General features: G+C 34.3%; 1 protein-coding gene across 1 annotated transcript; it reads right to left on the bottom strand.

Annotated features, from left to right (window-relative positions):
* Positions 1–6,693: 6,693 nt before the first annotated feature.
* On the bottom strand, positions 6,694–7,442 carry LOC123883994. The gene has a single exon (XM_045932962.1). The coding sequence runs from the start codon at positions 7,276–7,278 to the stop codon at positions 6,715–6,717; it is 564 nt and encodes a 187-aa protein (XP_045788918.1). The 5' UTR covers positions 7,279–7,442; the 3' UTR covers positions 6,694–6,714.
* Positions 7,443–13,164: the final 5,722 nt, after the last annotated feature.

Here is a 13,164-nt window from a genome sequence, read left to right as displayed (position 1 = left end):
AAAATGAATATTTAAAAACTATTAAATTAAAGGTTTAAATATGAAAACGGTCCCTGCAATTACGACTTGTTTTGATTTTAGCCCCTGCAAAAAATAAAGTTTGATTTTAGTTCATGCAAAATACCAAAACTTTGAAAAAGGTCATTGAGGTGAATTTTTGGCTGACATGTCAAGTAATTGATGATTTGGCAGATGCTGACTATAATTTTTTATGACGTGAAATTAACATGTCATTTTTATTTAAAAATACAAAAATGAAAAATAACATGTCAGATTTAAAAAAAAAATAAAAAAAAAATTGAAAATTAGAAATAGAAACATAATATACTTTAAAAAAATATTAATATATTAGATTTAAAAATATATTAGATTAAATTTTTTTATCAAATACCGTAGAATAAAACACGAAAAGAAGTAAAACACATTTTCTGTTCATCTTCTTCAAATCACAAAGTTCTTCTTCGTGAGTTCTTCCACTGCTATCACTCGTTTCGAAATAGTCTTCCTTGACTCATGTTCGTCTTGGCTTTGTACATCACCATGGGTATTTGACACCCAGACACTTTTCTACAACAAAAACTGAAGAAGATCGACGAACCACCTCTGCTACCACCTTTGGCTACTCGACATCTTCTTTCTTCTTTTGCGTGATTGTCCTTCAATCGCAGCTTTGATTCAGGAACCCTAATTTTTGTCTCTTTCTTCTTTGCGTGATTTTGTTCTTCTATTTGATAATTTATTTATTATTATTTTTTTAAATCTAATATTATTTTTTTACAGAAAATCTAATATATTAATTTTTTTGGTAAGTATGTTAAGTTTCTATTTCAATTTTTTTTTAAATCTCACATGTTATTTTCTGTTTTTCTATTTTTAAATAAAAATGACATGTTAATTCCACATCATCAAAAATCCTAGTCAACATCTGCCAAATCAACAATTACTTGACAAGTCAGCCAAAAATTCACCTTAAGGATCTTTTTAAAAGTTTTGGTATATTGCAATGACTAAAATCAAACCTTTTTTTTTTTTGCAAGGGTCAAAATCAAAACGAACCGTAATTGCAGGGACCGTTTTCATATTTAAGCCTAAATTAAATTACTCTACAAATTTACTCAACGAGTATCCTAACATTAAATCATGAAAGCCAATAGTCAAAAAACATAAATCGCAAAATATAATTATTAACTTTGGTAATATTAAGTTACAAATAAAGAGTCTTCATTAAATTGCCATGTAAAAAAACCTAATGAAATGAAAAAATAAATCCTCAAATGTTGATCCCTTGTTAGCAAATAGTCTCCTCAAGTTGATTATAGAATGTTCACTGAAGTTAGCGATAACAAGATCAACATGCCTTAAATCATACTCACCGGGTCAGGTATTCCCGTTATGCCTCTCTCCACGTGAATTTGAATTGTATTTTAGTATTTTTTTTTCAAGAAAAGAAGTTAAATGTCGAAAATTATTTTGTTTCAACAATATTTTTTAAATAACGAAAACAAATAGAGAAAATGGTTTGTTTAATACTCAAATTAAAAATAAAAATAAACATATGAATGTAATTTAAGAGATTGTTTAAGGGTTTCTAATGTAAAATAGGTAAAATCTAATTTTAGTATAAGCGGGGCGGGTTCGGGGTGGGTATCAATGTCCTCATTACCCACCCAAAACCCATATTTTGAAATTGGGGAAAACCCGAAACCGAACCCAAACTCAGTCAACTTGGGTTTTCCCCTACTAAGCGGGTATAGTTTAGGCGGGTACCCACAGGTATTAGTTTTATTGCCATGCCTAGGTGGAGCTCATGGTCGAGCTGAGCTGAGTAAATTGAAGGTGGAGCACATGGTTGAGATGAGCATGCAGTTACCTCGAAAAATTACTCTCTACAATTGCAGTATAATGGTTTACATTCGTAAACCAAAGGAATGTTAGTGTAATTTAGTTTAAATAGAAGAAAAATACTCGCTATGTCGCTTATTGTAGGAACCTTTGACAAAAGTTACGGGTATTAAAAATTGTTGTTGAATAAATAAATTTGTTTGATGTGTATGATTCTTACAAATTTAGTCCCTAAACGTCCAAAACTTCATTCATCACATGAATAACTGATTACCCAAAAAAACATTAACTATATAAATTATAATTAAAAAAAATAATTGCATGAATAAATGTACACATTTATTTTTTAGAAGGAATATTTTAACAAATTATAACTAAAAAGTAATTATATACACTTTAAAGTCCACGTTGCTAAAACACTCATTCTAACAAATAAGTGAGTACAAATTAACACACTGCGAGAAAAACTAAAATTATTGACCAAACCTTATTGTACAACTTTTATAGACATTTACTATAATAAGTTATTTTAATTAGTTTTAATTATATATACGTCGGATAATTACACTTGAATGGAAGACAAACAAGTAACAAATAACTATGCTAACCTTTTTTAATGACAAAATCAATACTCTTAAATACTAAATCTAGAGACCTATGAGACACTATATTGTTATGCATAATATCTTACGAACTCATGGTTGGTTATATAGTAAAAGAAGAATTGTGAGATGAAATTGTTGGTTTAAATATTTCTAATTAATATTAATATTAATATTAATATTAATATGAAAGAAGAATTAAAATTAAAGAGATGAAATTGCGAGATAAAAATTGTGCCTAATATTTTTAAATGACCATGATTTGAGTTTAATTGTTGTGCACCGTCGGTGTAATTTTTTTTACACATACATCCAATGACGCGTTGCCACATCATTTAATGAATGTGACACATCACATGTTTTTAATTACTATACATGATGTGCCGGTATATTATTAGACGTATGTGCAAAATAACTTTACACCAACGGTGCATATAACTTAAATTCCCATGATTTATATAGTAAAAATATATTAAAATGTTAATATATGTAACGGTAATAAAAAAAACATGATCATACTAGTATTGGAAGAAGCAAAAAAACGGTCGAAGGATGTATCCTTTTCAGAATTTTTCCGTTGTAACTTGTAACAAGAAGACAAAATCAAAGTTCAAATTTAAATTCAAAATCACCACACATAACACACATTCAATCTCTCACCATCTGTTTTCCAGCTTCTATTCTCTTCTCTTCTTTCTTCTCATCCTTCACTTTCAATTTTGGCCATTCTCAAAACCTTATACACTCCTCAATCATACCAAATCCTCAAAACAATTAAACAAAGGTATCATCATCTTACACATCAATTGGATTCTAATTTTTTGATTCCTTTCATTCTTTATGCAATCAATTAATATTTCTTTCTGTTTTCAGTTTTATATGGGTGGGGTTCAGCTGCTGCTTAGATCAAGAAGTGCACGGTACGCTTCATGAATTGTAAAAGCAACTATATTTTCAACTTTGTTGACTTTTTTGTTGTTATTGCTGAAATTTTTTCAAAGCTTAATCAATAAACACTATTTTTAGGCTTATTGAAAAACTAATTAGATAATCAATTTTTTAATAAACTTAAAAAATAATGTTTTGTTGTTGATGCTACTGCTGCAAAATGCCCCCATGTTTTGTTTAACATGTCCACTAATTACTAGTATAAATTTGAGGTTGCATCTTTAAAAATAATAATAATAATAACAATAATAATAAAATAACAGGAAGAAAGAGGGATCTCTTACACCTCGAATGAACGAGTCAAAATCCTCTCCATTTTGTCTCTCAATTTATTCTCACACCAAAAAGTGTAAAAAACTTGTTTAGGACTAAAAATGAAATTCTGAAAAACTATAGGGATCATTTACTTATTTAACCCAAAAAATATTACTATCAAGTTTACTACTAAAAACATTGAGGGAAAAATCTTCAGAAATAAAATGAAAATTTTGATAAATCACGGGGACCAAAAATATATTTAACCCAAAATTTTAATCATGTGTACAAATTCAATTCCTAACCATCTAGAATTAATAGGTAGAATCAAGAAGTCTATTTATTAAACTTAATCCGAAAATATCTCTCCATTTTTAACTCAAAACTATTAGAATAGTGGTTACATTTTGCTTCTATTAAAACTTGTATAAAAATATGGGAGTTACACCTATACTTCTAGAGCATCAAAATATAATTGTATATAGCATACTTCCGAAAGACTATTAATGAAACAACAATTTTGAAAGACTAATATGAATATTTGTATGAAAGTATAAGAAAATTGCAAAGGTAGATGATCTTATATGATAGTTTCAGATTTTTTTTCCAAAATATACCCCTACCCCCCTCTTATTTCCCGTAATACCTCCTTCTCAAAATTATTTTCCGTAATACACCTCTCAGGGGACAAAGTCTGTCGACGCAACAGGGGGAAAGGGTAGCGACATTCCAAATGTCGCCATTGCCTCTTGGGTAGCGACATTCTGACCGTCGCTTTTGACTGGGAATATTTTTTATTGTTTTTTGCGGTCGCAGTTGCATGCGCAGGCATCGGAGGGAGAGAAAGAGATAGTGTTTGAATTTTTTTTATTTGATGAAAAAAAATAAATGATATTTATTTGATGAACAAATATTTGATGAACAAATAAATTGATTTTTTTTATTTGATGAAAAAAATTATTACAAGACGATGATATAAATAATTTATCACAATAAAAACACTGAAATTCTAAATGTCTATGTCGTCCTCCGGTGCCACAAGGTGGAGGACCTGCATTCCTCGGATGTCCTCGTCCATATAATTGCTCTTCCTCGTTGTCCTCGTTTGGATTTGTTTCTTCCACGCCAAGCAAATTGCTAAGACGTTGAGACCACGAGGAACCTTCACCAGCAACCCACGTTGAATTTAACATCTCGTCCGGTACAGCAGAACCCAGGATAAATCTAGGGGAATTTTTTGGGTTTGTTGGGTTGTATAGAATCACCGGTAAGCATTTTCTAAATTTTCATTGAAACGTTGAGTTCCCGGTGATTCAAATGGTTGGTAGTCGAAAAAATTCCGCGTAAGGGGCAATGAGGTAAAAAAATTGGATTGGCTAAAAGACATTGAATATTGTTGTTCGGTAAATGATTATTGTTGTTGTTGGGTAAATGGTTGTTGTTGTGTGGGAGATGTATGTTGTTGTTGAGGGGTATAAGATGGTGGGTCTGGGATCTCGGTATGTTGATGTTGTTGGCTATATGAGGGTGCGTCTGGTAAAATGGTATGTTGGGTAAATGTATGCTGTTGCACATCGGGACGTGGGCGTGGATCAAATAAATAATGATCGGAAGAGAGATATGGCATGTTGACCCTTGTATAAATATCTAAGAACTCCGTTGAGTGCATAGGTACACCATCCACTTGATCTCCAACGAGGACATAATTATGGTGATTATTCCAATGTTGGACTTCGACCATGAACTGCTGCTCGCATTGTTATTTTGTGGTAACGAGTCACGACTTTTGGAACGCCATCAAATCCCGCATGTTGAAATCCAAATTGGAGACGGACTCTGTCGGTCTGATGAAACTCTACAACCTCAAAGTTAATAATAAATGTGGTTGCTGACCAACATATAAGCATGTGTTTCGACAATTGCTTTGTCTTTAGACACATTTGGTATCCTCTTGATGGCGACTTCGCGTTTTCCCCAACCATCCGTTGTAGGATCTTCATAACTGCCTTCATATATTTTTATTGGGTCTTCATCATCACCAGCGATCACCGTATTTGAAACGGTAAACTTATGTTTCAACGTTTTCTTTATTTTATTGCCTTTTGAAAAATCCATTTGTCATGAAGCAAACTCTACTCGATTTGGGAACTAGGGTTTGAATCACGCGAGCTCTTCGTTTCCGGACCGAACTGGAAAAGTGAAAACGGAAATGAAGAGCTCGCGTGATTCAAACCCTAGTTCCCAAATCGAGTAGAGTTTGCTTCATGACAAATGAATTTTTCAAAAGGCAATAAAATAAAGAACGCGTTGAAACATAAGTTTACCGTTTCAAATACAGTGATCGCTGGTGATGATGAAGACCCAATAAAAATATATGAAGGCAGTTATGAAGATCCTACAACGGATGGTTGGGGAAAACGCGAAGTCGCCATCAAGAGGATACCAAATGTGTCTAAAGACAAAGCAATTGTCGAAACACATGCTTATATGGATTTGGGCCAAATGCCCAAAATACTTCAGTGTTTTGGTGCCATGGAGGAGGAAGGTTACAGCCACATCGTTTTAGAGAGAGCAGGGTGTAGTCTCAAAGAGTTTATATGGGCGCTTGGACACAAACCTGTCGACCATGAGAATTCCAAAACAAAGAAATTCTTAAAAGACAACACAAAGTTTGAAGTCGGGTATTCTCGGTACTTGCATCCAAACATTATCAACATAATAAAAGATTATATGGAGGTTGTCGCTCATCTACATAAGAAGAAGATTAGACATCTAAATATTACCCCGGATAACATTCTCCTTTTTGTTAGAAATAATATAAAACCATTGATATAGCTCTATCCTAACACCTTAAGGTTTTGGGATAATTGGTTATTTAAGATGGTATCAGAGCCTCTCCACGATCCGTTGGGCCACCTGTTATCAGGTTTCCGCTATCGGGCCACCCACCGTTTAAATCCACGCACCAAGCCCAATAGTGCTGGGCGTGAGGGGGTGTGTTAAGAGTCTCACATCGGTTGAGAGATGGCCTAACTAAGTGTTCATATATGTGTGTGTATAAACACATTCAACATATTTCATTAATAAGTAATAACAATAGGTTCAATACAACGAGGAATAATGTAAACAAAGTGTGACTAGACCAAGAAATGGCCGGCCTAGCTAAAGTGTGAGCTACCATATTCGCTTGTCGCTTGATGAACTTTACCTCAAAACTCGAATTACATTGTAATAACAACTCGATATAGGAAATCATAGAACTAAATTCAGAGACTCCATTATGATTTGCATGAATAGCATCCACCACTATTTTGGAATCACTTTCAAACACAATGTTGGTCCAACCTCTCGCAATAGCTTCATGTAACGCGTCTAGGATTGCCATGCCTTCACCTTCAATTGTTGCAAGTTTTTGGCGAATCAAATTAGTACCAGCTGCAACAAACCTTCCTTGTGCATTCCGTACACACCAACCTCCTCCCGTAAGGCCTAAATCTTCATAAAAACTAGCGTCTATATTGCATGTCGACCACCCATCTCGCGGTTTCTGCCACTGTGACGCTGTAACAATAGTACCAGAGGCACTGTTTTGCTGCTGCAGCACATTCAGCTCACACCATTCGCCCACCATATGCAAGGCACGCGTAGCTAACACCTTTGCCAACTCCTTAACGCCGTTCCAGACCCAATTGTTTCGTTTATTCCACAGTATCCACGCAACTGTTCCTGCAACATTGTCATTTTCTTCTCTGCAAATTCCAAAGAACACAAATTGCACAGTGTTTGCAAACTGAATTCATGAGTTGATAACAGTCCCAAGGCCAACTTCATTCCACACTTGTCTACTTTCTTCACACCCAAAGAAAACATGCCAATCATCTTCCTCAATGTCTTAAACACAGTGGGCATGACACCGGACATTGAACATGACACTCACGTAATCGAACCCGGGAAGGCAAACAACCGCAGCAAATTCGCCATAGCAAATGTTTTGTCTTGGGTGGAGCACGAACACACCAAAGATATGTCCAATCACCCTCAACCCTATGACACGAGTTCATAGAGCTGTTCTTAATGTAACTCTTGTAACTGGATCGCACTTTAGTCTTCTTTCATTTTGTTCAATTAATTAAATATCAACATAAAATATCCATCACAATTGTTTGTTCTACACATGAATACACACACAATCCAAGACCCAGTCTTGCTTCCCTCATTTGAAAGTGAGGCAGTAATTGTTTTCCCCATTTGTCCTAGACTAATTAAATTCAGTTTTCTATTCAAAACATATTGAACTACTAATTAAGCTAGTAACATGAATACACATTCCAATTCTTATCTCACTGTTCTAGATACATTTTTCAACAAGAACTTACAAAATAGAGAAAGTAGAGCGAAATAAATAAACCTTAATTGCATAAACCCTAAACCCTAAACGTTTGGGGTAAAAAAAAAAGCATAACCAAACATACATGTCTTAGAATCAGAATCACAGCACAGGGAACAACAACGCTCAGAGAGAGAGAGATAGCTACACTACAACAGTAACAGACACTAACCTGGCAAGGCAATGGAGCGATCTTCCGAGATGCAGTTCGTAGCCGCCGGTATGATGGATGGATTCTGGCCGTTGAGTGCTGCTGCTGCTTCACTTTATTTTAGAATTAGAACCAATTCGGTTCCCTTCCATTTTTATTTCTTATATAAAGCAGAGCCGCAAGATTGTACTACTACTGCTCCTAATTTACGGTAAACCACAATATAACTGCTTTGTTATTTTTTATGATTAATTATTTGTTTTAACAATAGAATTTTATTATTTTAATTATATTGTTATTATACAAAATATATATCGACGTTCTCGTACCTTAACTTTTTTAAAAGTGTCGTACCACATACATCAGTACTAAGTACCGGTACCCGCACTTATCCAGCGTAGATTGTCACATATTTCTTTCATCCTTAATTATAAGCAAAAATTACTTTGAGGTTCATAATTAATGAATTTGGTCTATAAAGGTACATAAGATGGAGTTGAGGTATTTTAAAAATGATACTATTATTTTTTACCAATCGTTAGTTGATTTAGTTGTGATTGACGCTGAACTTGGTAGGGAGAATAACTATTCGATCTCCATAACTGCGATCAGAAGAATGTTGGAACCACTTGATGTCATAACTGACCCCTGAAACAAATGAAACTCGTGGTGATAGAAGAAAAAAAATGATATTTTTGCAAACTAGCTAGATAGTAATTAATACTATACACTATTTTTATTTTTATTTTTGTAAATAAGTACAAATTAAATTTTGGATAGATAAATGAGTTAATTAGTTCATAAAGGTTGTACCTGTATTAGATTAGGGTTCCGTTTGGATTGACTTATTTTTGAGTTTATGCAAAGAATTTATACAATTTTTATGTATTATTCCCACTGACTGATGTCATAAGGAGTCCAAGTAAACTGATATTTTTAAATACAAATTAGAGATTTGTTATTGTATGCATTTATTTAGTTTAAAAATAACAAAGAAATATTAATAGAATATATATTACCTCGTCTTCCGTTAAACGATCGAGCACGTTTGTAGCGCCCTGTACATCGTGGTCCGGACCGCCAAAGTACTTTGTTTCGGAAGCAACGTACCTAAAATAATATTTTCACTATACGATTAATATCATAGTAAACATACATATTTATTATTAATAAATAATAAATTGATTAAAAAAAAAATAGATACTTACTTTAGAGCCAATGGCCTATTGAACGGTGGATTTCTATGTCTCTCATGATCAAATTCCCTTATTCGACAATGTGCCCATGCCTACAGTAGTAAGGCACATCCGGAAAGGGTTTTGGTTGTTTGGCTTTGATCTACGAGATCGCACATGCCCCTATACAACGTTGCCAAACAAGCTGAACCCCAACTATATCATCTTATTATGTGTGGATCTTCCAACAGTGGGAGGTACATAGTATGCACACGGTCGACAGTTGTGTTGGGCAATAAAAAATTTCCCAAAAAATATAGAATATATGCCCTTAGGTGCTACAGGAGAATTTCGTATGTGGAATTTGCTGGCATTTCGTTAAGATATTCTTCTAGCCATGCTAACCTAACAGAATATCTTGATCGCCCGTTGGATGGAGGAAGGACTCCCAATAGTCGTGGAAAATCTGTCTCCCATATGTTTTTGGATGTTCCGGTAACAGCTCGTCCACAAATTTGTAGATCAAGCAACATTGACACGTCTTGGAGAGTTATTGTGGCCTCTCCAGACGGTAAACTAAATGTATGTCTTTCCGGTCTCCATCTTTTTGCCAAAGCTGTGACTAAGCCCCGATCCAACCTACATTTTTGAAGGAGGACGACGTTACCAAAACCACATTCTTCTAACAGCGGTTGTAACAAAGGGTTTGGTGCTTTAAATCGGGCCCCAGCTCGCAGTCTAATAGTTTCGGTTGCCTACACACAACAAATATATAATTAGTTACCGTAAAAAACAATTATGGAAGCCGTTTTTTTTTAAGTTTATTTAAGTATAAGTATAAAAAATTATAAATTTTTTTATACTTAATAAAGACAATTTCATTAGTAAAAAAATATGAAAAATAGGTTATAAACGAAGTGTTTGGGACATAAAAATAAGAAGTATAAAAAATTACATTCCGTATAAAAAATTTACTATAATTTTTTTTTGACATAAAAATAACTTATACATCTAGTTTTTTGGACAAATGATTTTCACCAAGCCATAAAGGATCCATTTTGTGAATGAGTGAATGAGAGTATTAGGTTGTTTAGAAAATGAGTAGTGAGTGAAAGAAGTAGTAATTGAGGGTAGTAGTAAGGGTGTGAATGAGTTGTAGTGTGAAGAATAAGTGTAGTGAAGTAGTATATTTATAGTGTAGGCGAGTGAAGATAGTAGTAAGTGTGTGAGTGAATGAGAGTATTAAGTTGTTTAGAAAGTGTAGGTGAGTGAAAGAAGTAGTAATTGAGGGTAGTAGTAAGGGTGTGAATGAGTTGTAGTGTGAAGAATAAGTGTAGTGAAGTGGTATATGTATAGTGTACGTGAGTGAGGTTAGTAGTAAGTGTGTGAGTGAATGAGAGTATTAAGTTGTTTAGAAAGTGTGAATGAGATAAGTAGTAATTGAGGGTAGTAGTAGTAAGGGTGTGAATGAGTTGTAGTGTGAAGAATAAGTGTAGTGAAGTGGTATATTTATAGTGTAGGTGAGTGAGGGTATTAATAAGTGTGTGAGTGAATGAGTAAGGTGTGTGGTGAGTATTAAGTTTGATGATATGTATGTCGCGTGTATGAGCATACCTTCGAAGTGGTTAAAGGCCAAATGTATTGGCAGAAATACAAAGGTCCAGAACTTTTTCCCCATCCCGATATGAAAAGGGTCAAGAAAGGTCGTCCAAAAAAGTCCCGCATTAGAACCGAAATGGACGAATTCGGCAAAAAAGAGCGCCTATGTGGTTTATGTAGAATGTCGGATCATAACAGGAATAATTGTCCTAATGTTGCGGGATCCTCGTCGTAACTTTAATGCGGGATTCTACATAAACCACACAGGCGCTCTTTTTTGCCGAATTCGTCCATTTCGGTTCTAATGCGGGACTTTTTTGGACGACCTTTCTTAACCCTTTTCATATCGGGATGAGGAAAAAGTTCCGGACCTTCGTATTTCGGCCAATACATTTGGCCTTGAACCACTTCGAAGGTATGCTCATACACGCGATATACATATCATCAAACTTAATACTCACCACACACCTTACTCATTCATTCACACACTTACTAATACCCTCACTCACACTATAAATATACCACTTCACTACACTTATTCTTCACACTACAACTCATTCACACCCTTACTACTACCCTCAATTACTACTTATTTCACTCACCTACACTTTCCAAACAACTTAATACTCTCATTCACTCACACACTTACTACTACCCTCACTCACCTACACTATATATATACCACTTCACTATACTTATTCTTCACACTACAACTCATTCACACCCTTACTACTACCCTCAATTACTACTTCTTTCGCTCATCTATACTTTCTAAACAACTTAATACTCTCATTCACTCACACACTTACTACTACCACTACCCTCACTCGCCTACACTATAAATATATCACTTCGCTACACTTATTCTTCACACTACAACTCATTCACACCCTTACTACTACCCTCAATTACTACTTCTTTCACTCACTACTCCTTTTCTAAACAAACTAATACTCTCATTCACAAAATGGATCCTTTATGGTTTGGTGAAAAACATTTGTCCCAAAAACTAGATGTATAAGTTATTTTTATGTCAAAAAAAAAATTATAGTAAATTTTTTCTTTCACTCACTACTCCTTTTCTAAACAAACTAATACTCTCATTCACAAAATGGATCCTTTATGGTTTGGTGAAAAACATTTGTCCCAAAAACTAGATGTATAAGTTATTTTTATGTCAAAAAAAAAATTATAGTAAATTTTTTATACGTAATGTAATTTTTTATACTTCTTATTTTTATGTCCCAAACACTTAGTTTATAACCTATTTTTCATATTTTTTTACTAATGAAATTGTCTTTATTAAGTAAAAAAAGTTACTATAAATTTTTTATAATTATTTTTTACGGTAACAAATTTATAATTTGTTGTGTGTAGGCAACCGAAACTATTAGACCGCGAGCTGGGGGCCGATTTAAAGCATCAAACCCTTTGTTACAACCGTTGTTAGAAGATTGTAGTTTTGGTAATGTCGTCCTCCTTCAAAAATGTAGGTTAGACTAGGGCTTAGTCACATCTTTGGCAAAAAGATGGAGACCGGAAAGATATACATTTAGTTTACCGTCTGGAGAGGCCACAATAACTCTCCAAGACGTGTCAATGTTGCTTGATCTACAAATTTGTGGACGAGCTGTTACCGAAACATCCAATAACATATGAGAGACAGATTTTCCACACGACTATTGGGAGTCGTTCCTCCATCCAACGGGCGATCAATATATTTTGTTAGGCTAGCATGGCTAGAAGAATATCTTAACCAAATGCCAGCAAATCCCACATACGAAATTCTCCTGCAGCACCTAAGGGCATATATTCTATATTTTTTGGGAAAATATTTATTGTCCAACACAACTGCCGACCGTGTGCATACTATGTACCTCCCATAGTTGGAAGATCCACACACAATAAGAGGATATAGTTGGGGTTCAGCTTGTTTGGCAACGTTGTTTAGGGGCATGTGCGATATCAAAGCCAAACAACCAAAACCCTTTCCGGATGTGCCTTACTTCTGCAGGCATGGACACGTTGTCGAATAAGGGAATTTGATCATGAGGGACGTAGAAATCCACCGTTCAACAGGCCATTAGCTCTAAAGTAAGTATCTACTATTTTTTTGAATCAATCTATTATTTATTAATAATAAATATGTATATTTACTATGATATAAATATGTATATTCCGGAACAAAGTACTTTGGCGGTCCGG

Source organism: Trifolium pratense, linkage group LG5, assembly GCF_020283565.1.
Source record: "Trifolium pratense cultivar HEN17-A07 linkage group LG5, ARS_RC_1.1, whole genome shotgun sequence".
Taxonomy (NCBI): domain Eukaryota; kingdom Viridiplantae; phylum Streptophyta; class Magnoliopsida; order Fabales; family Fabaceae; genus Trifolium; species Trifolium pratense.
This window is presented reverse-complemented; position numbering and strand designations above follow the sequence as displayed.